The sequence below is a fragment of the Drosophila serrata genome, unplaced genomic scaffold (genome assembly GCF_035046125.1).
Source record: "Drosophila serrata isolate PLE 108 unplaced genomic scaffold, ASM3504612v1 contig_340, whole genome shotgun sequence".
Lineage (NCBI taxonomy): Eukaryota > Metazoa > Arthropoda > Insecta > Diptera > Drosophilidae > Drosophila > Drosophila serrata.
The window spans coordinates 177,585-201,876 of record NW_028257238.1 but is presented as its reverse complement, the minus strand read 5'-3'; the positions used below and the strand labels follow the sequence as shown (position 1 = coordinate 201,876).

The window sequence follows — 24,292 nt, the reverse complement described above, 5'->3', positions numbered from 1 at the left end:
AAACCTCCTTTAAAACACCAGTAAAAACCCCAGTAAAACCCCCCTGAAAACTCTCTAAAAACCCCCTTTAAATCCCCTTAAAAACCCCTCTTGAGAACTCCCTTGAAACCCCATTGAAACCACTCCTTTTTCCCTTCTTTAATCCTGGCGCTTCCAAGGGCAACAGTCACGCCTCCGCCCACAACTGTGAAATATCATGATTAACTGACCGCTCATTAGAGCCACATGACATTCTCAATGACGTAGCTATAGCTAAGGGCTAAAAGAGCTCTATTTGGCCATAAGGTTCCCCCTCGCAATGGGTCACATTTAATGTGCCTCGGATTGCAATTAATTTGAACCCGAACTTGGTGAGTGCTTTGGCCTGTTTGGGTGTTTAAGTTCAGACTCAGGCCCAATAATTGGGGTTGATTATGCTTTCAATTCCAGAAGGGGGGAAACTGGTGAGTGAAAAGTGTGGAGAGGGTGTTCCCTTTCAATGGAAACATGAGATATTTTTGCAAGAATTATAAAAGAAATCAAAACAGAAGTGTGTTGATATAAACACTTGAATATTATGCATAAAAAGGGAAGTTCTGTGATGGAAATAGAGGAAAGGGTATAGACTTGGGGGAATAAAATAGCTAAGATTGTTTGCTAAAATTGTATAAAATTAGCTATGACTAAGAAAATTATGTAGTTAGCACTTAAAAAGGTTTATTTTAATGCTACGATACATTGTTGAAATGTTGTACAAACTTAGAAGTCAAGGCTTTGGGTTAAGTTAAATACTTGAACCACAAATGGACTCTTTTTTTTGTGTTATTATAATGATTAAATTGAGATTGAAATAGTTTATAAAAAGGCATAATTAAAATAAGAAATTACAAAGGCTGGAAATGTTTCATTTTTATGTAACCTTTATATAACCTTCTCTAAATAGGTTTCTTTCTCAAGGCATTTTCGTTTATATCAAACCAAGTGTTACCTCTCATCAAATTGTCTCTTGTGGTTTCCTCTCGAATCGAGTATTATTGACAAGACTAAAAATTGTGGTAAATACGAAATTCAGGCAACTCGTTGCCACCACATCCTTGACTCCCTTGACTCCTTTTGCCGCTGCCGCAGGACTTTTCCCCCCTGTTGACGTGTTCAACTCGCATTACACTTAGGACCTGCTTAAAACTTCATAAAACTCGCAAACTTTCAGCACATTGCGGGGATTACTTTTCGAGGGTATTCATTCCGTTTCGAATTAGGGGGAAGAGTGAGGAAATGTTAAAGGAAGTGCAAGGACTTCAAACAAAATAAACGTTGGCCACAAATTTGCAACGTCATTAGGCAAGCGCACATTGGCCAAAAACCAAGGGTTAATCCTGTCCCACCAGTTAATCCTTTGTTTTAAATACTCTATATACAAAAGGGTGTGTAAATATAGGGTGCGGAAAATATGAACGAGAATTATTTAGCGACTGTCGAGGGGAGGTTGGGCCATGGGCATTTTCCATTTCCATGCACTTGATGGTCGTCTAATTGCCGGTGCATTGCTCAGTTTTGCGGCTAATTTATGCAATTTATGCGCCGCTTTCATTGCAGCAATTAAATCAAATTAATTGAATTATGTGTGTGCAGCTCTCGAAAAAGGTGTTGTTCCTGTTTGCCTCACAGTATCGAGAGCTCTCCGTCTACAAACGCAAGGTTTGCATGTCTGCCCATGTCTGCGGGCTAATTTGCGAAAAATACAGCAAAAAAAAAAATAAAAACTAAAATAAAAAGAAAACTAAAAAAAAACAGAAACAAAATAACAAAAAAAAACTAAAAGAAAAAACACACCATAAAATAAAGACAAAACATTTGCCACAGGCCAAAAAAGCAGCAGCATATTTAAGCGCAAAATAATAACAAAAAAATACACATTAAAAATGCAAACAAAATTTGTTGCTGATGTGAGCCTAGACGAAGCTCAAATACCCTTTACTAAAAGGTTTAAAATTAATAAGAAAATATATATATTAAACTAAAACCTTTTAAGTTCTTTCCCCATCTTCTTTTTCTAATTAAATACTCTGTAAAAGGTACCTAATCTATGTCAATCTCTTGTCAACACTTTCAGCCCTATTAAAACCTATATAATTTGTTGTCCACATGTGAGATCGGTGATCACTGTGATCACTCCCACCGATGGCTACAATCTAACTGACAAATTAGCAAATGCCCCCAACAATGGCGCGATTTGTGTGCCTTTTCCCAAGTTATGGCTTCTGATCTCTAATGATCACTCGCCTGGGTAATCGCTTAAATCAAAATGAAATTACCAACTATTAGACTAATCGTTGTCAGGTATAACGATCTACCGATCTCTGGCATCAATCAGCTCACAGCAACTATCACTACCATCAGATATCACATATCAAACTATATAGATTACAAAAAAATAATATATGAAATATGTGACGAGACAAAGTGTCTGGGGAAATGGAGAGGCCTGCCCTGGCTATTATGCGATATGAAAATTTTTGTTGAAACTTTTCAGTTGAAAGCTTAATTTTAACAAATATTTACACGAACAGATAGAATCTTCAGCTCATTTTGTTTATAGTATGAACAAATTTAAACGTCGCCGCAAGCTGTCGGTGTTCATGTCGATGGTCAGGCATTGACGATCATCAACACGATGATGATGTTGTATCCAACGGCTCCCCTCCTGAGATCTTGGTTAGATTGTTGAATGGATGGCTGGATGGTTGGATGGATGGATAAATGGATGGATGGATGGATTGATTGTTGGCTCGTTGGTTACTAAGTTGCTTGGATCGTTGGTTAAGCAGCCCCACAGCAAGTTTGCTCGATCGATCGATCGATCGCAAGTCGGGTTCGATTCGCTCACTCACTTAGTCATCCAGCGAAATCGATGGTATTTGTATGAGTATTTATTATATGAGTGTGCTGTGTGTGTGTAGGCGTGTGCAGCTGTGTGTCTTCATTAGCATAATGAGTTTGATTGAAAGCCAACTTGATATTGATATTGATATTTATAGCAAGACAATTGATTCCGTCTGTCTTGGTTGCTTGCAAATATATATTACATAAATTTATGTATTTAAATTATAATCAAGATGTATGGGAATAACACTAGGTATTTAAATTCCAGTTACAGAAAAGGCATTATAAATTCTTTAACAAATCTATAAATTGGTGAAGCTAACTTTACTTTACTAAAATCTTAAAAATCTTTTCTAACCTATCCCCCGATAACTAAGCAAGTCTCAACAAGTTCTAACCGCGTTGACTGTACTTTTTCAGCAAATTATCGATAGACAGACAGAGATACAAGGGGTGGCACTGGGAGAGGGGGTTGGCACTAAGAGCCGCTAAATGCTTGAAATGGCGCAGTAGGAGACAAAGGTCAAGGCCACTGGGATGAATGAAAAAACCTAGAGACAGAGAGAGAGAGAAGGGAGGAGGAAACTGCCAAATGGCGGTGATGGATGGCCATACAGGAATATAAAGCAAAATTAGGGGAGAGAGAGAGGGGAGGGGATGCTGCGTTGAGATGATGGGAAAAAAAGGACACGGATTCCCGACCCCATGTCGCGAACAACGAAATGTGCAATTTTTGTAACAAATTAAAGAGCAGCCAGGCAATAGAGAGAGAGTGAGAGAGAGAGCATAAGTTCCATGATCCTGGCAACGATTATCGCCGCAGGATATCACCCGAAGAGCGAGCGAAAGAGAGCGCTACGGCGATGATCCTTTAAATCCTTTAATGCGTGTTCCCCAGCGCCTGATTTAGTGGCAAAAGAAAACACACACACACAGGACACACACAACAAAAAGGACATTTGCTCTAAATCTGCGCTCTAATGAGCGAGTGTTCCTGTAAAAACAGTGACCAAAATGTACAATTGTCCATTGTCCTGCGGCACTTGACCACACAAAATAGAAACAAAGGCTAAACAGGACAACAGAGACAATGGCAGGACAAAAAGCCACCAACAATATTTCCACTTGATTCCGAAACTATGCCAAAAACGTAGGCCTAAAATAACAGATTTCGAATGAGCAAGAATCCGTGGAAGAAAGGACGAAAAAAAACCTTGGAAGGTTTTTCTCACGAATTTCGTGCGATATTAAGGCACATTGCTTATGAATACTTTTTAACAAAACATGATTTATAGGGGCACTAGAAAATGGTTTTGATTCTAGATTTTCATGGTTGTGAATTGTTTAAAGTGTTTTAGATTAATGTTGTATGTTATTTAAGATTTTAAATAAAGTTTTCTAGATTTAAAAAGTGTTTTCTACAAACGGTAGAAATACTTTTCTGGTAACTGAGGTTTAAGCTCTTAAGAACTAACTGAAAAATATGAAAATGAAATGAAATACATGAATTTAATTAATAAAATATATCATTTAAATATCAAAAGAGTATCCACAAAAAATATTCCTTTAAAAGAAAATCCCCACAAATGTTTTCCACTCCAAAATTCTTTCCTTTTTTTTAAAATTTTTCACGCGCGCGTTTTCTGTGTGCAGACACACTTAAAAGCTAGTTTCCTGCCACGCCCCTCCGCCTGCGCCATACTCGTTTCGGGGTGCCCCAAACCCCCTCTGGGGAAGGGGGTTTTCCATCCCCCCACCCATGTGTTATCATTAAAACCACGCGAAAAGTGTTCTAATTGCAAAACTTTTGCCATGCGATGTTGCTGCCGCTGCTGCTGCTGTTCCTGCGCCGCGTGTTTGTGGTAATTGCAAATTGCAGTGGCATGCAGCTGCAGTCCCTGGTTTCGACTGCAGTAGTTTTTCCCCCTCATTTTTCCCCACTTTTCCCTGGCTAACTGGTGGGAATAAACCCGGGCCAATAGTCGGTTCTTTGGCCAAGGAGCTGGAGCTCTCTCTCTCTCGAACAGGCGGCGACTTTTAATTAAAAGTGACGAGTGTTTAATAAGTGATGGGGCTACAGCAAACACTTCACCTACCTCTCTTGTTTTCCTACTTGAACGTATGCAAATAAATAGTAGGAAAAATCTTGGTATTAACAATAAAAGAAAATTGCTTTCTTTAGGCAGGACCCAAAGTGGGTCAAAAATGAAGGCAAGAAACACTCATTGCAAAGCGTATAAAGTTATTATAATTAACTTACTTGTATCCTTTAAATATATTAGATATATATTCAGTAAACTTGTTTTTAGTAAATTTGTAATATTTAAACTAAACCATTGAATGCCTTTTTGGCTAATGCATTTGTGTCATGTGAAAAACCATTTGGTTGCTGTTCATATTCCAAAGATGACGTGACTCGTTTAATGGTTGTACAATGTGCAATCAGATTTGTTTTACAGCGTACAATTCGCAATAAATACACACATATAGTATACGGTTAAGTAGCTAAATACCACCCCGATCGGGTGCCATTATCCTATCCTACCTATTCGTAACCATTATCCCCATATCTCTATTCTGGTCAGTTTAGCCAAGCAAATAAGAGCAACTAAAATGGTTAAATAAATAGACAAAAATGCGGTTCGTGTCAATTGGAAATGAAAAATATTGCTATATAAATTCTCCTATAGAATATATATGAGAGAAAACTCCACCTTCCCCTGCTGGGAGCTTCTGGCTTTTGTTGTTCTGCTAAAGTGCGACAATTTGTGTTGAACAAAAGACTTGGACAGAAACAGAGGCACAAATCCAAGGAGGCGGTGAAGGTGCAAGATGGATGGAAGGAGGTCCTGTTCCAGCTCCTGCTCCGGCTCCTGCTCCTGCTCCTGCTCCTGGGGAATGTGTTTATAATTGGTTATGCAAATCAATTTGTTTGTGTCCCGTTTACTGCCTCCCCGAAAATGTTTGATAAATTGCAAGACGCATCCCATAAAATCGGTTTTCAGTGTTTTGCTTTTCGCCTTTTTTGGGGGGATTACACTTTAATAAATACTCTTTATTGTTAATATGATGGGAAAGAATAAATATTTGAGGAATACTTATTCTTAGGAGCTTCTCCTAAGATGATTTAAGAGAGTTAAATAATTTTAAAACCTTAAAATCTTGAAATTTATTTTAGCAAGTTAAGTTTCTTGTGGAACTTTAAATATTCACACTCAAGACAGTATATATACATTAATTTCATTATTAATTATACATATATAAAAAAATCATCATATATTACTTAATAAAATAATACGTGTTATTTACTTATGCACACTTTTCATCAAAACTATACAATATTGATTTGTCTTTCAAAGTATTAAATTATTTGATGAAAATTGTTTGCCTTTCTTGTAATAATTTTGAGATTTCTTGTATAATATAATAATTTATTAAATAGTATTTAAATGTTATACATATATATGTCAGAAAAAATAGAAAATTGTTTGATGAATTTTGCCTTTCTGGCAATAATTATTGAGTTTTTATATTTTATATTATATAGTATATTATATTACGTAGTATTTATTTATTTTGTTATATATTAATTGTATTGTCTTTATACTGTATTATATTATATAGTATTTTATTAAGATATTTATTATTTATGTTATGTAATAATTTATTAATATTCATAATTTTAACTTATTTAGGTTTTATAATTTTGTTATATATTTTTTAATTTGTTCAGGAAACTATTTTATATCTCTTCGAACCTGTTTGCTATTTGCTAAATAAACTCAAAAGTATCTAACATTTCCATTGAAATCTATTAATAAATACAAAATTTAAATGAAATTGAAATAAGGTGGTTTTGTTTTAAATAAAAATACTTGTAAAATACTTTGAATAAAATTATAATAACACCTTTTTCAGAGTATTCCCGGACTAACTAAAGGCAGACTAGATTCTGGATTACTAAACATTTTTATAATCTTATTTCTCCCACTATTTAAGTATATAGATCAATAAATGATTGTTTAATTAAAAAATATATTAATAGAACATTTATTTAATATTATTATTATTTTTTTTTATTTATTCTTTTATTTTATTTTTTATTGTTCCCTAAGAGCATCCCTTTTTCGGTGCTACTCCAATTCGTTCATCGCCGCTTGTTTGCAGCTCATTTAAATTAGCTAAATAAGAGCGCATGGGGCCTGGGTCTCCGGGTCTGACCCTCCTCCAGCCACCGCCTCCTCCTCAACCGCCTCCTCCTCAACCTCCTCCTCCTCAACCGCCTCCTCTTCAACCTTCTCCTGGTCGAGTCGAAACGCTGTCCCGCTGTGAAGAGGGCTTGTCCAGCTGTCTGGTCCGCAGCTCCAAAATGCTGCCGGTTTTGTCGGTCGTCGTTCCCCCCTTTATTTTTGCCTTTTTATTTATTTATTCTCGCAGTGGCCCAGCTCTTTTGCATATTCATTTCGAATGGCACTCGGCATTGCCAATCTGCCTGGCGACCCAAAAGGAGTCGAAGATGGCAGCTGGCAAAAAGGTAAGAAAAAAATATAAAAGCCAGAAGACAGGGCTCTGAAGACAGGGGACAGAAGACTGGAAGACAGAAGACTGGAAGACAGAACACCGGTAGCCAATTGCTTTGGCAGTTAAGGTTGCACCAATTCGTTTAATAATAAATAATGAAAATGCCCATGTCCGAACATCGTCGAACTGGCAATTTGACTTATTGATTTCTTTATTCGTTGTCAACTCGTGTTTTTCTGTAGTTTCTGTAGCTTTTTGTTTATAGCGCGTTGAGTTGACACTGTCTTAGAGCAAAAGCACCAAAGATGAGTAACGCTTGTGGGCATTTCTTTCGGACTGACTTTGATTAATGACGGCTAGCCGGCTCTAGTCTATCGATTAGTGTCTTTATAAATTTTAATTTCATAATCCAAAGCTGAAGATGTAACCAGCCAGGAGATATTCTTTTGATAAATCGACTTGACTGGAGGCAACTCCATGGGTACTCCTCCATAGGTGTAAAGTAGATAGATGCGGGAATGGAAGTGTTAAGGTTTGTTCTTCTCTTAGTATATATGTATACATATTCTCTTCATTATAAAAATCAAGCGCATAATCAATCAAATCTCCCCGAAAGTTATTTAAATAATATTTACAAATATTTGGCATTTATTTTGAATCTTCCTTTTTTTTTATTCTCATATTTCTTCATTTTTAATCTCTTTTGTAGCCGGCATAGTGTTTATGGCTTTTTATAGTCACTGCGTCTGTTTAAAGCCGCTAAACAAGAAAATTATGATTATTATTTAATGACTCAATAAATCAAAAATCGTGTTTTGTGGCTCCGATTCCGAATCGGATTCTGGCTAATGGCATTGCCATTGTTTTGTTATTATTATTTTTTTTTGCCACGGACTGCCTCGTTTTATTGGGCATTAAATGGCTAATTAACAAAACGCAACACAACACCAGTCGGGCGTTGGACGATTATTATCGGATTGTAGCTCATTATAACATTAGAGGAAGTGACAGATATATATATATAGATAGGTAGAGGAGATGCTATACATGTAATATCACTCGATTTTGGTGGGCAGTTAACAGGTTTCAGGCTAGATTTTCCCTTGACTTTTTCCCTAAACTTTCTCCACTCGTCTCTCGTTTCGTCTCATCTCGTTTTCCAGGCGCAAAGTAGAAAATTACAACCTGCACACACGCTAATGTAACCGGGCGAAGGTAACCCCGAAAATTACCCACAATTTTCAGGCAGACAGACAGCCGGAGTCTGGCGTTTGACTTTGCTGGCCCCCGAGGGCCTTTTTCCCAGCTTTTCTTTCCCCCCCTCTCTCTGTCTCTGACGAATGTGGGAAAACTCTACAGAGATTTTTTTGAGTTTTCAATTTGCTGATGCTGATAAACGTTTTCGATGGACGAGCGAGCGTAACCGAGACTCGTCTCAAAATTCGTTTAACTAATTGCATTTGTCGGACAAGCAAGTAGTCTGCCTGAAAGCAACAATTTGTCAACAGTCAACAGTGGGTCCAAGTTTAAAAAATAAGCCAGAGAAAAATATATAATAAAATCTGTTTAGATATATCAAATATTATAGGTTATATCTCAGTTAAAATTCCTAGCTTTTTCCTAACTTTGAAGTGTGCTCTTTAAATACTTGATCTTCATCTCTAGAATTCTTCTGCGTTTTCTTCTTCGTTTGTCTAATTTTCTGATTATTTTCCAAGACATTCTCAACCAGTGTTGCTCTGCTCTGCTCCTGTTGCATGCTGCTTTGTGGCAAGATGCTCCGTTCCTGGTTTCTGGTTGCTGCTGCTGCTGTCAGGCTGCTTGACAAACAACCCAGTTGGTCAAAGGTGAGCTGGGTGATTTTCATCAATGGAAAATCCCGCTGCCAGTTGCCATTGAGAAAATTTGTGTGCACTGGAATTTAATTCATTGCATACAAATTGCTGCTGCTGCCGTTGATGTTGCAGTGGCAATTGCTGTTGCAGCTATTTGCATGCAACTTATTTGTCAAACGGGCAACTGCAACTGCAACGCGGCAACAATTTTCGCGTACACATTTCAATTGGGAAATTGTTGTGTGGCAGTTCCGCAATAAAAATAAAATCGAAACCCCACAAGCCAGGGACACTAAAAATAAAAATACTTGAGCTGCCGAGTAGGCGTTGCACAATTTTTTCGTTGCGTTTCAATTGCATTTGGGTCTTTGCATATTTTGTCGCCATGTTAAAATAACGAGAAAAGCAACCACAGCAACAACAAAATAAATATAAAACAAAATATAAGTAAAAAGCAAAGGAAAATTGTTCAGATAGTTTTTGGCACGCCAGCAACAAGAACGCCCACTTTGTGTATGTGTGTGCGTTTGATGGCAAAGGGAAATAAGGAAGGAAAGGGGGGAAAATGCCTTTAAAAAAATGAAATTGAAACTGAAACGAGTTTCCAGCGTCTTTGGCTCAGCTTCGTGCCGTGGCAAATCAATCAATTTGTGGCATATTTTTACAGCCCGTGTTGCTGTTGCTTGTTGCCGTTGTTGTTGCTGTTGCCGTTGTTGTTGCTGTTGTTTTGCTGCGGATAATCGTTGCGCTTCATCAAGCCACAAACATGAAACATGAACATCATCAACGCCATTTCAACGCGCGCCTTTTGCCGCAAAAGTTATAAACCCAATTTCGGACTCCTCCAGAGTGCCGGGCCAGCATCCATTCCCGGCTCTTTCGCGATGTTGCACAAGGACAAGATGGCATAAAAAAGCATATAAAATGCTTAAGTACACGCTCGCTTGGTGGTAATCACAGCAGATACATCTTAAGCAGGCAGCAGGCAGCAGCAGCAGGCAGCAGGCAGCAACAGCAACAGCAACTTGCAACAGCAACAGCAACTCATGTTGCTGGCGGGCGCAGCACAACGGCAACAATGTTTCGCCCTGCCAATGTATGTGTGTCGCGCGCTTTTAAGCACGAAGCGCTTGCAGCACTTAAGCATAATGTTGCAAGTTGCAAGTTGCTGTTGCTGCGTTGCAAGTTGCTGTTGCTGCTGCTGCGTTGCTATGGCTGTTCCTCAGGTTTGCCGTTGTTGCTGCAGTGCTGATGATGCCCCGCAGTTTGACCTTATGACTAGCAAGACCCACAGTTTGACTTTGAGCAGCTGCAGCAGCAACAGCAACAGCAGCAGCAGCAACACTTGTTGCAGCCAGACAATGGCCAGGCAAAAAGATGAACATAATTCATAATACATACATAATTCCTATAGACACATCTTTTATACATATTATATAAATGGATGTAGAAATGCTTAAACAACAGATTCTTTTCAAAATACCTTAAAATTCTCATTCTACGGACATAAACTCCCCATAACGGACAATTACGGACAAGAACTTTGTCAGAGAGCAAACCGAAAGGGCTAATTGCCCCCAGAACATCAGCATAAAAGTGGAGTGGGCAATGCAGTGGCAATTGCATGGCAACTTACACGCAACAGCAGCAGCAACTTGCAGCAGCAACAGCAACAGCAGCAGCAACTTGCAGAAGCAACTTGCAACGTTCAGAGCTCAGCGGCAAAACAAGAGATACTTTTACTAGCTATGAATAATGAGGCGGAATGCGCAAATGCGGCAGCCGAAAAGTGTTTTGCATGCATTTGTCAATTTAGCATGCCATCAAACATCCTTTCAATTCCTTTTGACAACAGCCGACATTCGGGGGCGGGGCATGCCCCCGTCTCCCTGCCGTTGTGGTCATGCCACAATGACTTCGACGCGCCAGAGTGCCAAGCAGCCAAGAGTGCCAAGAATCCCAAGGCAGAAGAAAGTCACGGGGTAGAGGCTCACTTGTCAACGCGACTGACTAACGAGTGCATCATTAAACGATTTTAACGACTTCATTTAATGTTTAACACAATATTTACAGCTGGCCGTGCGGCAGAGATTTTCCTCAGATTTTTCTTTTAGATGCAAAAGAAAAAGAGTGAGAGAGAGCGGGTGGTGACAGACGAGAATGAAAAGGGCCCAAAAAGACTGGCAGCTATCAAAGAAAAGAGGGGTGTATCCAATACCCTGGATAGACAAGCAATATAAGTAAGAGGATTTGTTAAAATAGAGTCATTTTATATATAATAATAGTTGGATTCTTCTAAATAAGCTTGCTTACTTTAAAAATTCCAAGAGTTATGGGTATCAAGTCTGCTTTAACGGACAAAATGGACAAGCTAACGAGCAGCGAGTAAATCGAAAATTCTAGGATAAGGCTAGGCTTCATATAACATTATCAACCCTTAAATATAATACAAATTAATCGAGTAACCTTGAAAACTGAAAGAGTTGTGGGTATTTACCGTGTTTTAACGAGTAGCGAGTAAATGCAGCGAGTAATCCCGATATTGCAGGGCATCCCTATTGTCCATAGGATCTCTCCCAATCCAATTCGATGCAATGGAAACCTCACAACCTATGTAAGCTCCTCCTTCCCCCATTGCCTCGTAAATCACACAAGCCATGACATAAATCAGGCGAAAGCGGGAAATCAGCTGACCCAGCAAACGTTCGCTTTTGACACTCGCTGAGATATTCGCTGGCGAGTGTAAAAACTAACGGCAATTAAATATGCCGAGAAGTTGGAGCGTTTTACGGCTCGGCGGCGCTCGTTTCCTGTCATTCGACAGGGAACCCCCCTTAAAAAATAAAAAAAAAAATATATATATACAAAATACAAAATACATAAAAAAAAAGAAGGCAGAAGAGATCCCAAAGATCTCTCGTCAGTTGGGCACACTTCAGCACTTGCAAGAAATATGACCACATAAAAAGTTGTGAAATGCACAGCAAACACACAAGAGGGTTCGTTCCACTGGGATGAGGTATATGTATCTCTAAAGGAGAGGATAAGTCCCCCCATGGAATTTTCGTCCTAAGCCGCCTAAGCAAATAAACCAAAAGACATTGGCAAAAACTCACAAAAACTGACAAAAACTCAAAAACCAAGGCGAGGCGCTTGAACGGGCCAAAGCACTAAATAGCCGTAACGAAAACAAACTGCATCTCAGGGATAACATATAGAGACGGATGGATATATATATATATTTTCCTACATCATCGTCATCATCATCATCATACACACACAATGTATGCGACGCTGTTCATCTTAACGTCTTCTGTTGTTTGTGCCTTGTTAAGTTGCTCTTGAGCCGAAAATCTCCTGACAAATCTGCGCCCTTCTTTCTCTATAATTTCATTTCATGTGTGTTGGAATTATCTCCGCTTTAGTTTCCTTTCTTTGTCCTCCTTTCATTTATTTCCCTTCATTCTTTCTCTTCTTATTGTTTTGTTTCAAAAATTAGCAACAATTTTTATTATTCAGAATGCACAGCCTTAGGGGGAATTTTGGTCTAAAATATATTCCCAAATTCCTCTTTTGGTGTGAACAAGTCAAGATGATCCCGGAAGAGAAGTTACTCAAAAATAAGATGAAGATCGAAGATATAGTTGTGGAGTTACGTAAAACTATCAAGATATATGAGAGAGATTGGAATAACAAATTAAAAAATTGGAAGCAGGAATTTAGAGGTGTTTTAGAAGGAAATATAAAGCTTAATCAAAATACATTTTAGATATAAAATTAGATATTTTAGAGAAATATATTTTCCTTTTAATTATTTACTGATAATTGTAATATGATCTTTTTGTATTATATTTTCAGCAGTTTTTAGTAATCTATAAAATTTATATACATTTTAAAAGTAAAGAAATAATTTTAAGAAGAGTATCTAATAAACTTTGATTGATCAAAACAGATTGCACAATCAATTCATGATTTAACCACATGAAAACCAGCAAAATAATCCTAATTATAATATATCTATATACATATATTTCTATATATTTCCCCATGTGACTCACCAAAAAATTTCGAGAGACACATATTTAATCGTGGCTTCCTTCACTCTCGAAATGTGAAATCCTTTATGCATTTTAGACACGCATCCCCTTTTTGGAACTTATATGGCCGTCTTAACCCTTTTTTTTCTTGGCCACCGATTTCTGTATCGATTCCGTGGCCAAAAAAAAAATAACAAAAAATAATAATAATAAAAAAGAGATAAAAGAATGAAGCAAACCACTTCTCGCTCTCAAAATATCTGCGAATGCGAACTGCGCCCGGTACCTTTTCGGTATGATTATCACAATTATCTGTAATTCAGACCATAAATCATTTCATTCTGCAAGCGCACAAAACTTTTAAACGTAACCCAATCTTGTGCTTGCTCCGTGCCTCGTTGCTTTTATTTCTTCTTGTATTTTTCTTATTTTTTTATCAAGTTATACAAGGCTTTATAAAAAATACATATAAATAAATAATGTCTTGGCCGGATCGACTCCAAAGCTAAAGTCGAAGTTGGAGTCCACGGTCCGTATAAGGCCTGGTTCAGGTATGGCAGAAAGCCCATTGCCGTCACCAAGTTGAAAAAATACTTTACTCGAGTATGAGCAGAAAATTTACAACACGATCTCAAACAATTCGATGGCTGTTCGAGGCGAGGCTGGATCGATTGATTGCTCAAGGAGAGGAGGGGGCAGAAACAACACGGGCAAAGGCATTCAAGTATCTTAGTATCGATCGATGCCGATGCCGTGCCGGGCATTAAAATTGATTAACTCATGAACTTGCATTCAAATCAACGCTGCTCAAGCGCTTTGACTTCGTGTCAACAAAATTTATAACAAGTTATTGTTTTTTTTTTTTGCGGCTTGTGCAATCGTCGCTTTTGCACTTGGCCAGCGAAAAGCAGATGAAAATTGCAACCTTTGGCAAAATACCTAAGCATTCATTTAACCCCCGCTTTTCTTTTGAGTTTTCTTTCCCTTTCTTTCCTTTGAGGGATTTTTGATTAAGCCAAAATGGAGAGGGTTTAGGTAACAGCAGGAAAGAGGTTTAATGTGGAATAATCGGAGAAGGTAAGGGAAATGGTTAAAATTTCTTTTACAGCTTGGTATTAAAAGAAGCTGGAACAAATTGTGAATATAAAATGATAAAACTGTCTTTTAAATCTTTGTATTAAATGTTTGAAATAAGAAACAATAAACCTTTAAATATATTAATATATAAATACACTTTCCAACTACTTTTTGTAAATATATTCTTTTAAACTTATAAAGAACCCATATATCAATTAATATTATTAACTTCTCTTATCCCCTGATATATTTTCCTATAAATACTAGAGTAACCTTTACCTTAACACCTTTCTCTTCAATTACCAAATGACTTTGGCACCTACTACATCGTCTCTCTTTTTTCTATAATTTCATATTACAAATTGTCTCCGCACTTTATTTAATTACCAAGCCCAGTCTCACTTTGAGTTAAACTAAGTATTACATGATAAATGTGAAAATAACCGAGGGTTGCACCGCGTGGGTGCCCTGTACATCAGGAGGTTCCTACCAATTGTCAGCGGTTGTCACCTGCCGCGTATTCGATGTCAGTTCAAATTAGTCGCTGAATAATAGAACAGAGGGGAACACAGGTAAAATGGGGGAATTTATATATATATTCAAAGGGGTAAAGTGTAAAGCTCGGGCCCTCAGTTCTCTTGGGCCTCATTAGAGGCGCATTCAGACCATTCAGTACACAGAAAACAAAAAGAACATTTACTATATGAGATCAAAGATTGAAAAATGTCTATGCTATGTCTCCTAAATCTTATTGATATTTTTATTAATATATAAATCCCTAATATGGTTTATTTTATAGATATGTTCATTATTCTTTAAGAGACTAATCTTCATTATCTCTCAGATATTTTTAATATTATATAAGCTTTTGCACTGTGAATCTTCTAGATATTATAACAATATTATATCTTTCATCATTTAAATATTTTTATTATTGATTTCGTGGATCTTATAATATGTTCATTATTCTTTAATTGATTAATTTCGACTATGTTTCTGATATTTTCCATATTAATAAGGCCTTGATCTGTGGATCTTGCTAGATATTATATCAATATTATATCTTTAATCTTTAAGATATTTCCATTATTGATCTAGTGGGGATCTTCTACTTATTTTCATTATTCTGTAAGGTCTTAATCTCCTGTATCTTTCAGATATTTGTATTGTTTTAGTCAGGGTTTAATCTCGTAGATCTTTTAGATATTTTCAGTTTTATATTGTAAAATAAAAGAATTTTCTTATTATCATATAATTTCGTATAGATTTGATCTCCAGTATCTACTACATTTTTGCATTGTTCTTTAAGGTTTTGGTCTCTAGTATCTTTTAGATATTTCTATTATTCATGGATTTATAATCATTTCATTATTTTAGTATCTTCTTAACATTTGCATTATTTTGTAAGGCTTTATCTCCTGTATATTTTGGATATTTTTAATATTATTTACGTTTTTGATATTGTCTCTTCTCTCTATTTCTATATCTTCCAAATATATTCATGATTCCATAGGACCTAGATCTCCTATATCTCCCAGATATTTTCCCCCTTAATTTATCTAATTTTTACTTATATTTAAACCCAGTTTGCCACTTTTCTCTCTGTGCACTGAGTGATTGCTGTTGGTGGCTGCTGTTGCTGGTAATTGCTCGACCATCTAATATGCGCTTGGCCGGCAGTCAGTCATTCTGTCAGTCAGTCAGTCAGTCAGTCAGTCAGTCCAGTCAATCACTCGGGGGCCCCTGTGCACTCAAATTCATATTCATATTCATTAGAAAGGGGGGGATATGTATTTTATTTAACCACAATTTATATATACATATATAATATATATATATAATATATTTAATTAGTTTTAGCATTTTTTAAACATTCTTAAAGCGTGGGGGAGAGGGAGCGAGGGAGCAATGAATTTGCATAAATTCTATTTGGCATTTAAATTGTTTATTACATTGTCGAGTATGGGACATGCGGGGGAGAGCGGGAAAAGCGGGAAAGCGGTACTTGAATGGCAGTTAACACGTGTTGTAATCTCAATTATCCAGACTGAACCCTAGAGGCGTGCTGGCCTCACCCTACCCCCAAGGGTTATATTTAACAAAAAGCATTTAACAACGCAGCTCAAAGTATTCACCATATTTTATTTTCCAGAAAAACAAACCTTTGGCTTCATAAAACTAAATTTTTATCGAATTTTTAGACATTTTGTTGTGTCTTTTTAATACAAATTATTATGAATAAATTCCCCAATCAAACTCCATTAACTCTCCATCCCATATATATAAATATAAATCACCTGCCATTATCTAGATTTTTATTGAGTTATTTGTCGCTTTTTGCATTGATCGAATTCTGGTCAGGGTCCTTCTTTCCAGTTTTTTCCATATTTTTCCATTTTCCTATGCAATTTATTTTGTGGCTTCGAGCGTTGCGTATACGCAACGTGTTCTCACCCATTGACGAGCTGACAGATTGGTTTTCCTTTGCTGGAAACTGCCAAGTCAGAGGAGTCCAGCACACGAATTTTTGGTGCGTGGTCTTTGTGTAATTGAAAAATACAATACAAAATAAGAAGAACACTAAAGGAAAAACCAAATTGAAAAATGCTTTTCAAGCGGCGCTTTTGAACAGCGACCTTGTGCCGCCGCTCTCCCGCTCTCCTGGCTCTCCCTACTCACTCCGTTTTTCTTTCTTTTTTTTGCAGCATCATGCCAACTAATTTTCCAAATGACGCAAGTTAATTGCGTCGGGCTCAGCCTTTGTCAAAGGTGAAAAATGCCCAGACTAGGAAAAAAGGGAATACAACAAAAAAAAAAAAGAGAATAAGAGGGGACAGGAAGGGATACAGGGTAGCAAAGGGGGCAGACACAATGCCGCGGCGCATTCATTAAGCCAAATCATATTAAGTAAATATGTCGAGCAGCCAAAAGAGGTGAGAACACTAAGAAAAACTAGGGGGTATTGTTCTATAAAGAATTTTTTAGTAATATTATAAACTTTAAACAAGGTTTCAGGTTTTATTTAGAAGATGTTAGGTAAATATTTAATTTAAGACTTTTTTTTGACTTTAAATTGATTGAAATTCTTTCCAAAAATGTTTAAAAATATTTATTAAAAAGATGGTATTTTTAATAGTCTATCTTTTGACTTTTAACCAATTAAAATTCTTTCAAGCAAAGATACAAATAATTCTTAATAGAAAGATTTTGACTTTTCTTTGACTTTTAATTATTTGAAATTCCTTCTTGAACTGTTTATAAATATTTATTTATAAGAAGTGATTATTAATACTTTGTCGATTGACTTTAAATTGCTTGAAATTCTTTCTTAAAAAGTTGAAAAATATTGAATAAAAATATGATATAATTATTATATTAAGGCTCTTATTTAAGATTGCCAAATTTCATTTCATTTCATTTCATTAATAGTTTCAAAAAAACCTTTTCCTTTACAAAAAAAAAATATCTTTATCATTTCAAAGAAAAAAGTTAATGTATACATTAAAAAGATTTTGAAAACAATTTAAAACAATTTTTAAATGAAACTAAAGTTAGGAAATAAACATCTTTAAATCTAAAACACATACAGAAGTTTAGAAAAAATTTTAAATAATACTTTAATTACAAAATACCCATATTTTATTTGAAAACACTAAATAATATTTAAAACAAATGCAATAATAAGAAGAATAAATTCTTAACTATATTCAAGTGGCTTATTCAAGATGAATAATATAAGATTGTATCAAGGATTCTTCTTTTAAGCAAAATAAAAAAATTAATTAAAATATCGATTTCTCCTGGAGGCTTTATAAACTATTAATTAATATATATATACATTTATGTTAAATTCTGTAAAAATGTATCAAGAATTCCTACTAAAACTCGAATAAATTATAAGGTAAAATATATATTTTCCTCTTGGAAGCTATATAACCTATTAATTTATGTTTAAGAAAAATATTTAATAATTTCTAAGAAAGTTATTAACTATCTAGGCGCTCCATCTATCTTATTCAAGTTAAGTTCTGTAAGAATGTGTCAAGAATTCTTACTGTAAGCTACATAAAATCCTAATAAAAATAAATATTTCTCCTGGAAACTATTTAAAATATAAATGAATATATATTTTATGAGATTTTTCTAACACTGTTAGAATATCTCTTGGTGTACTATCTATCTTTTTCAAGTTAAATTCTGTAAGATTGTGTCCTAGAATTCCTATTGTAAGCTATATATAATATTACTTAAAATCTATATTCCCCCTGAATTTTTATGAGATTTCCCTAACAGTATTAGAATTTCTCTTAGTGTACTATCTATGGGGCGCCTGTCACGGCTACCGCTGGCCACTCCCCGCTGTCCAGATCTCTGGCGCCTGGCAATGGACGCGGAGAAAAGAAGCCGGAGGAGCTGGAGAAGCCGGAGAAGCCGCAGAGAACCACAAACAAATTAGTCAATGACGCGGCGATCTTACCGCTTTGTGAGTGCGAGTGTATTTTCATTAATATTTTATTGCTTAATTCCTTTTGTTATGCTGATTATGCCGACGAGAGCTGCGCCGAACACTGAACAAATGAGGCTGCTGATGCTACACTCTCTGTGTTCATGGGAAAAACGACTACGGATTGTTGCATGATTTTCAATAATTTAACAGCGGCTTTCAATAATCCCTAGCTGAGCTTTTCTGTGGATCTGTGCATACTGTGTGTTCTTTTGCTTTTGCTTTTGCTTATGCTTTTATGTTGCCAGACACAAATGTTAATTTCAGTTTGTCTCGGTAATTTATCATCTTTCCTGCTGCTGCTGCTGTTATTCTTTATATTTTTTTTGTGATGCCTTAAACGCTTTTAATTAAAACCAATGCGCATGTGTAACTTTCTTAAGCAGTTTCGTCTGTGATGGCTCGTATAGAGACTTGGTCTAGTCGCTGGGCCGACTGGGCTTTGAACTTGGCCGACAGGCGCGTTTGTTAAATGATTGATGTGGTATTAATTTTAATAAACGTTTCTCGGTCCCCACTCGCTGTGGTTTCTTTGTATCTCTCTCTCTGTCTCCCTGTGCCCCATCAATATGCAGATATGAAGCAAAACCCGAGACCAGAGGCTCAGCTCGTTTCGTTCTGCGGTTTTTTGAAATAAAAAAAAGAAGAAAACATTTTTTATGGCCTCACGCAAATGCGTGGCGTCTGCACTTTGGCAGGTCTTCTACGGGAGGGGGACGAGAGAGGGAGAGATACTGGGGGCCTCAATCATATTGCCTCAATCATATTGCGCCTACTCGGTGTTGCTGACTCTATTAAAAGTGTCATGCAATTCGCTAAAAAAGAAAAAACACATGCAACAAGGACAAAGACCAAGTTTGATCGTTGCAAGTTGGCCAATAAAGTGACAGAAAAGAATGGGAAATTAATTGAAAAATATAGCTCATTTTAAGAGGGATTTTATGTTATTATAAAGTTAATTCAAGTTGCTTAAAGCCTGATCATTTAAGTCACATTATTTATCAAGTTTTTCAGCTATAGATACTTCTTGGAAGTTAGTTTTAATGCAGTTTATTTAAATCCCAAAAACCTTATGCCACAATCTAATACGTTTTATGTTTTTATAAACTTATATCAAGTTGCTTGATTAGCAGTGTAGCATTAATATTTAGTTCGTTTTTTAACTATAGATACTTTTTGAAACAAACTTTTAATACAAGTCATTACATTTCCATAGACCTTATGCCACAATCTAATACGTTTTATGTTTTTATAAACTAATTTCGCGTTCTTTAAAAATTAACAGTGAAGCATTAATATTTAACAAGTTTTTCAGCTATGAATACTTCTTGAAAGATACTTTTTAAGACAATTTATTTAATTTCCAACGACCTTATGTCACAATCTAATACGATTCATGTTTTCATAAGCCAATCTCAAGTTACTCAAAAACTTAGCAATGAGGCTTCAATATATATCAAGTTTTTCAGCTATAAATACTTCTGGAAAATTATATTTAAAGACAATTTTTTTAATTTCCAAAGGCCTTATGCCACTATCTAATGCTAAATACAGACATTATGCATTAGGGACTTACATAACCCCCTTATTGCTAATTGAAATCGAGAGCATTGGGCCCCCGAAGCCCCCGATGAGATGATCAATGATCATTGATCATTAGCGGAAATCTGTCTTAGTTTCGGACCAGATCAAAGGCCTGATGATGAGCGAATTTCGGAAAGATCGGGGCCAAAAGATCATTATGGCATTAGCTGGTGTTGCGATTTTCAGCCTTTAAGTGTTTGCTTCCACCGCAAAACAATGGAATATGTCGAAAAGTCACAAATCTGTGTGGAAATACGATCTCTAGAGCAGAAAAAAAAATCATAATAATAATAGGAGAAGCAAATCCTAGACTCGCATCATTCCATCGTTAGTTTCACACCTCGAGTGAGCCTGAATAATTGATTTCAACCCGAAAAAAAAAGAAAAACTGCGGCGCCTACCTGGTATCTTTGTATCTGCGGCCTGTGCGTATCTGTTAAGCCGTAGCGTTCACTGAACAAGCCGCATCCAATCGATTTGCAGGAATATATGTATCTATGTATCTGTGTATCTGTGTATCTTTTGTATCTCTCACCAGGCCAGGCATTAGATACTCCCCGGCTCAATCATCGACTCTGCGGGCAGGGAGTCCAGCTGAGCGGCTGACAAAAGGTGTGCGCTACCGTGAATCGCATCCCCGGGATGCGAATTCAAGAATACCAATTCCAATCCCAAAATCCCTATCCATTTCCGCATCCGTATAGCGCCACAACAACTGTGTGTGTGTGTTTTGTTTATTTGCTGGCCATTGTCAAAGGTAATGCCGTGTAAGTGGGTCTATCCACCGAATTAAATTGCAAATATGTATACATAGTATCGGTAAGATACTTTTGTAGCGACTGCATTCGCCACGCTCATTCGAGGCGAGAAATGATTTATGCTGCGATCTGCGAGTATCTGTGGGATGCATTCATCAAATCATGACTAAGACGGAGAGTTGACTCAGAGAGAATGCCTGGCCCCCGCCGGCGCAGTGAGATCACACGAGAGTGTGTCTTTGAGATACTTTTTTGCTGGATCGGTTTTCCGTTTCAATTTTCGGACAAGTGGGTGTAATTTGAGGCACTTGCTATTGCTTTGGTGGAAGAATGTAAAGATACTTGCCACTGTTTTTGGGGGTTAGCTAATGTGTCTTTTTACTACAAGATATATTTATGAAAAACCAAACAATTTACTGGAATATAGCTAGTAATAGTATCTGTAGAAGGCATTATTTATATTATATTATATCATTTAAAATATATGCAATATATTATTTTAAAGTGATTTTTCTATTAACATATTATTAAATTCAAAGTTCAAAGTATCTACAGTGATTATGCCCAATTGTGTTTGCTGTATAAGATACTTTTGCATATAGATACTTTCTTATATAGATCTATAAGAACCTATAAGATATTTTTAATGTTATAATTCCATAAGGAATAGGAGGTATTATTTGGTTGCTTAAATGTTATGGTAATGGTAATGGAATTTCTATAAGAAAATTAGTAGTTCAAGGTATCTAAAGTGTTATCCCTAAAAGATATTTTTTAACCTATTATCAATAAAGGATTATTATTTTCAATAAAATAAATTCTATTATTTTTTGAAATGTATTTCAATAAAGAAAATTCATAGTTCAAGGTATCTAAAGTGATAATGCCCAACTGAGATTGCCTCATAAGATACTTTGCCTCCTCTCAGATACTGATACTGATATCGATCTATAGCAACCTATAAGATATTTTTGATCCCATAATCTCTTTGGGAATAATGCTCATTATTTGGCAGTTTATAAATAAATTCAGATACCGATATATATCTATAGTTTTTAAACAAATTTAATGTCCAAGGTATCTAAAGTGGAAATGCCCAATCCCATGAGATACTTTTTGCATCTCTCAGATACCAATACCGATATCGATATCGATCTCGGGTGTTTCTGACTTACCGGATTAACTTGTGGCTTCTGCAAATGTGTGGCGATGTTTGAGATATTCATGCCCATGGCCGGAATCTGGGAGCCGTAGAGCTGGCCGGCCGTCGGTGTCATGTCCGTGAGCATCGTTGTTGCGGATGTGACTGTTGTTGCTGCTGCTGCTGCTGTTGCTGCTGCTGCTGCTGATGTTGCTGCTTCTGCTGCTGCGGCCGTTGCAGTTATCGCTTGCGGTGCTGTCAACTTGAGGCGCACAATGATGGTGTCTTTGCTCTGTTTATTTTTATATACGTTTTTTAAATTCGTTTTTGAGATATTTTTTCAAATAGTTTGGACTTTTTGTTGCTGTTGTTTTAGCTGTTGCAGGACACTCGCACTGGTTGTTGTTTGGGGGAGAAACAGAGAGGGGGACAATGGATTGGCAGGCACAAAAGAACAGCACGGCACAACACAATACGCACACAGAAAAAAACAAAAAAGGATTTAGTCCCAGCAGCAGCAGTGCTTCAGATGTATCCGTATCTGTGACTGTAACTCTAATTGTATCTGTATCTTTAAGCCGTCGGCTTGGCTTTCTTTAGAAACACTTCTTTTACTTTTATTTCGTTTATTTGTTTATTTATTTTATGTATTTTTTGCTAGGCCGTCGGCTGGGTCTCTTTATATTTCTGCTCTTATTGTCACTGGTTGCCTTGTTTTTGCTTTTTTCGTCTGCGTTTGGTTTTTTGTTGCTTAATTTATTGATTTATATTTATTAATTTAATTAGATTTCTTTTTTGCGGTTTTTATTACTCGTTGAAAGGAACACAGGCAAAAAATAAATGAAAAAGTTGAATTTGTAAGCGATTAAAAATCAAAGGAATGTCGAACCAAAAAATTCACGAAGTTGGCCACCGGTGTCGCCTGTCCACGGGCTGCTTGTTTATGCTCGGGATTATGCTTGTTTGTTTGTTGTTTGTGTCGCTCTGTCCGCTTCGTTTACTGTTTACTGTTTATGTTTATGTTTATGTTTTTCTGTTTTGTGCTTCTGAGCCAGGAGGCGCCTGCGAGGGCCAACGGAAAAGTGTCGCTTCGCTGCTGTATCCGCGCCAAAAGTAACGCCGTCGTCGCTGATCGTTCAAAGGCTTGCAACTGTTTCACGCGAACAAAAAGCTTGGCCGCTCGTCGACGTCGCCGTCGCCGTTGCCGTTTGCTGTTGCTGCCGCCGTTGCCACCGTCGCTGCCGCTGGCTTCGGGGGAGAGCCATAGCCAAAGCGAGAGCGAGATAGTCGCTGAGCCCATCCGGTCTGCGATAATTTCCTCCCCAACCGAAAGATGGCGCGTGCGAGCGAGACAAGCGTTGAGACAGCATGGCCAGCCAGCCACCACCACCATCACAGCGTAGCGTGTCTCTCTTGCGCGTTCCGTTCATTCATAAAAACCAAAGGCTGAAAAAACCAGTTCCCGTTGTTCCGGCCCCCTCTCTTTCTGTGAACTCTGGCCAATGGCAGCATTGTCTTTCGCTCGCAGCGCCCTAACCTATAATTAGAGCGATGGCCGCTGTGCGAGCGAGATGGTTAGGCAGACACACAGTGCGACACGTGCCCTAGTTGCATCTCGCTCGTACTCGTGCCTCTCACTCGCTCCCATCGCGTGCTAAAGCAGAAAATGCAGCCAGCATTTCTATGTTTTTCTTAAATTAAATGTTGTTGTTTTCCAGGAATTGCTGAAAATCGGCGGAAAAGTACGAGTAATGAAAATAAGGAGAGAACACACAACAGCAACAAAAAAATGGAAGCGAATTTCTACGCGCTCAGCAAAATGACAAATTGTTTTCCATTTCCAGTTTTCGGGCTTATCGCTTACCGTTATCAGGGCTTAACCGACAAGGAGTTACTGGGTGGTAGAGAGGGGAGTTGCTTTACTTTTCCTTACCCCTTTCGACCTGCTTGTTATTCATGTGGTTTTTTGTTTT

At 37.0% G+C, this 24,292-nt stretch overlaps 1 protein-coding gene across 3 annotated transcripts in view; it reads right to left on the bottom strand.

Moving 5' to 3' along the window:
• Positions 1-23,522, bottom strand: part of Sp1 (transcription factor Sp8) — a 34,333-nt gene extending 10,811 nt beyond the window's left edge. For 2 of the 3 annotated variants that reach the window (XM_020942111.2, XM_020942113.2), the window contains exon 1: positions 22,354-23,483. In XM_020942111.2, coding sequence (XP_020797770.2) covers positions 22,354-22,467 — 114 coding nt within the window. In that variant the 5' untranslated portion in view covers positions 22,468-23,483. Of the gene's footprint in view, positions 1-22,353 lie in introns of all 3 variants that reach the window. The other variant, XM_020942112.2, reaches the window with a different exon arrangement.
• Positions 23,523-24,292: the final 770 nt, after the last annotated feature.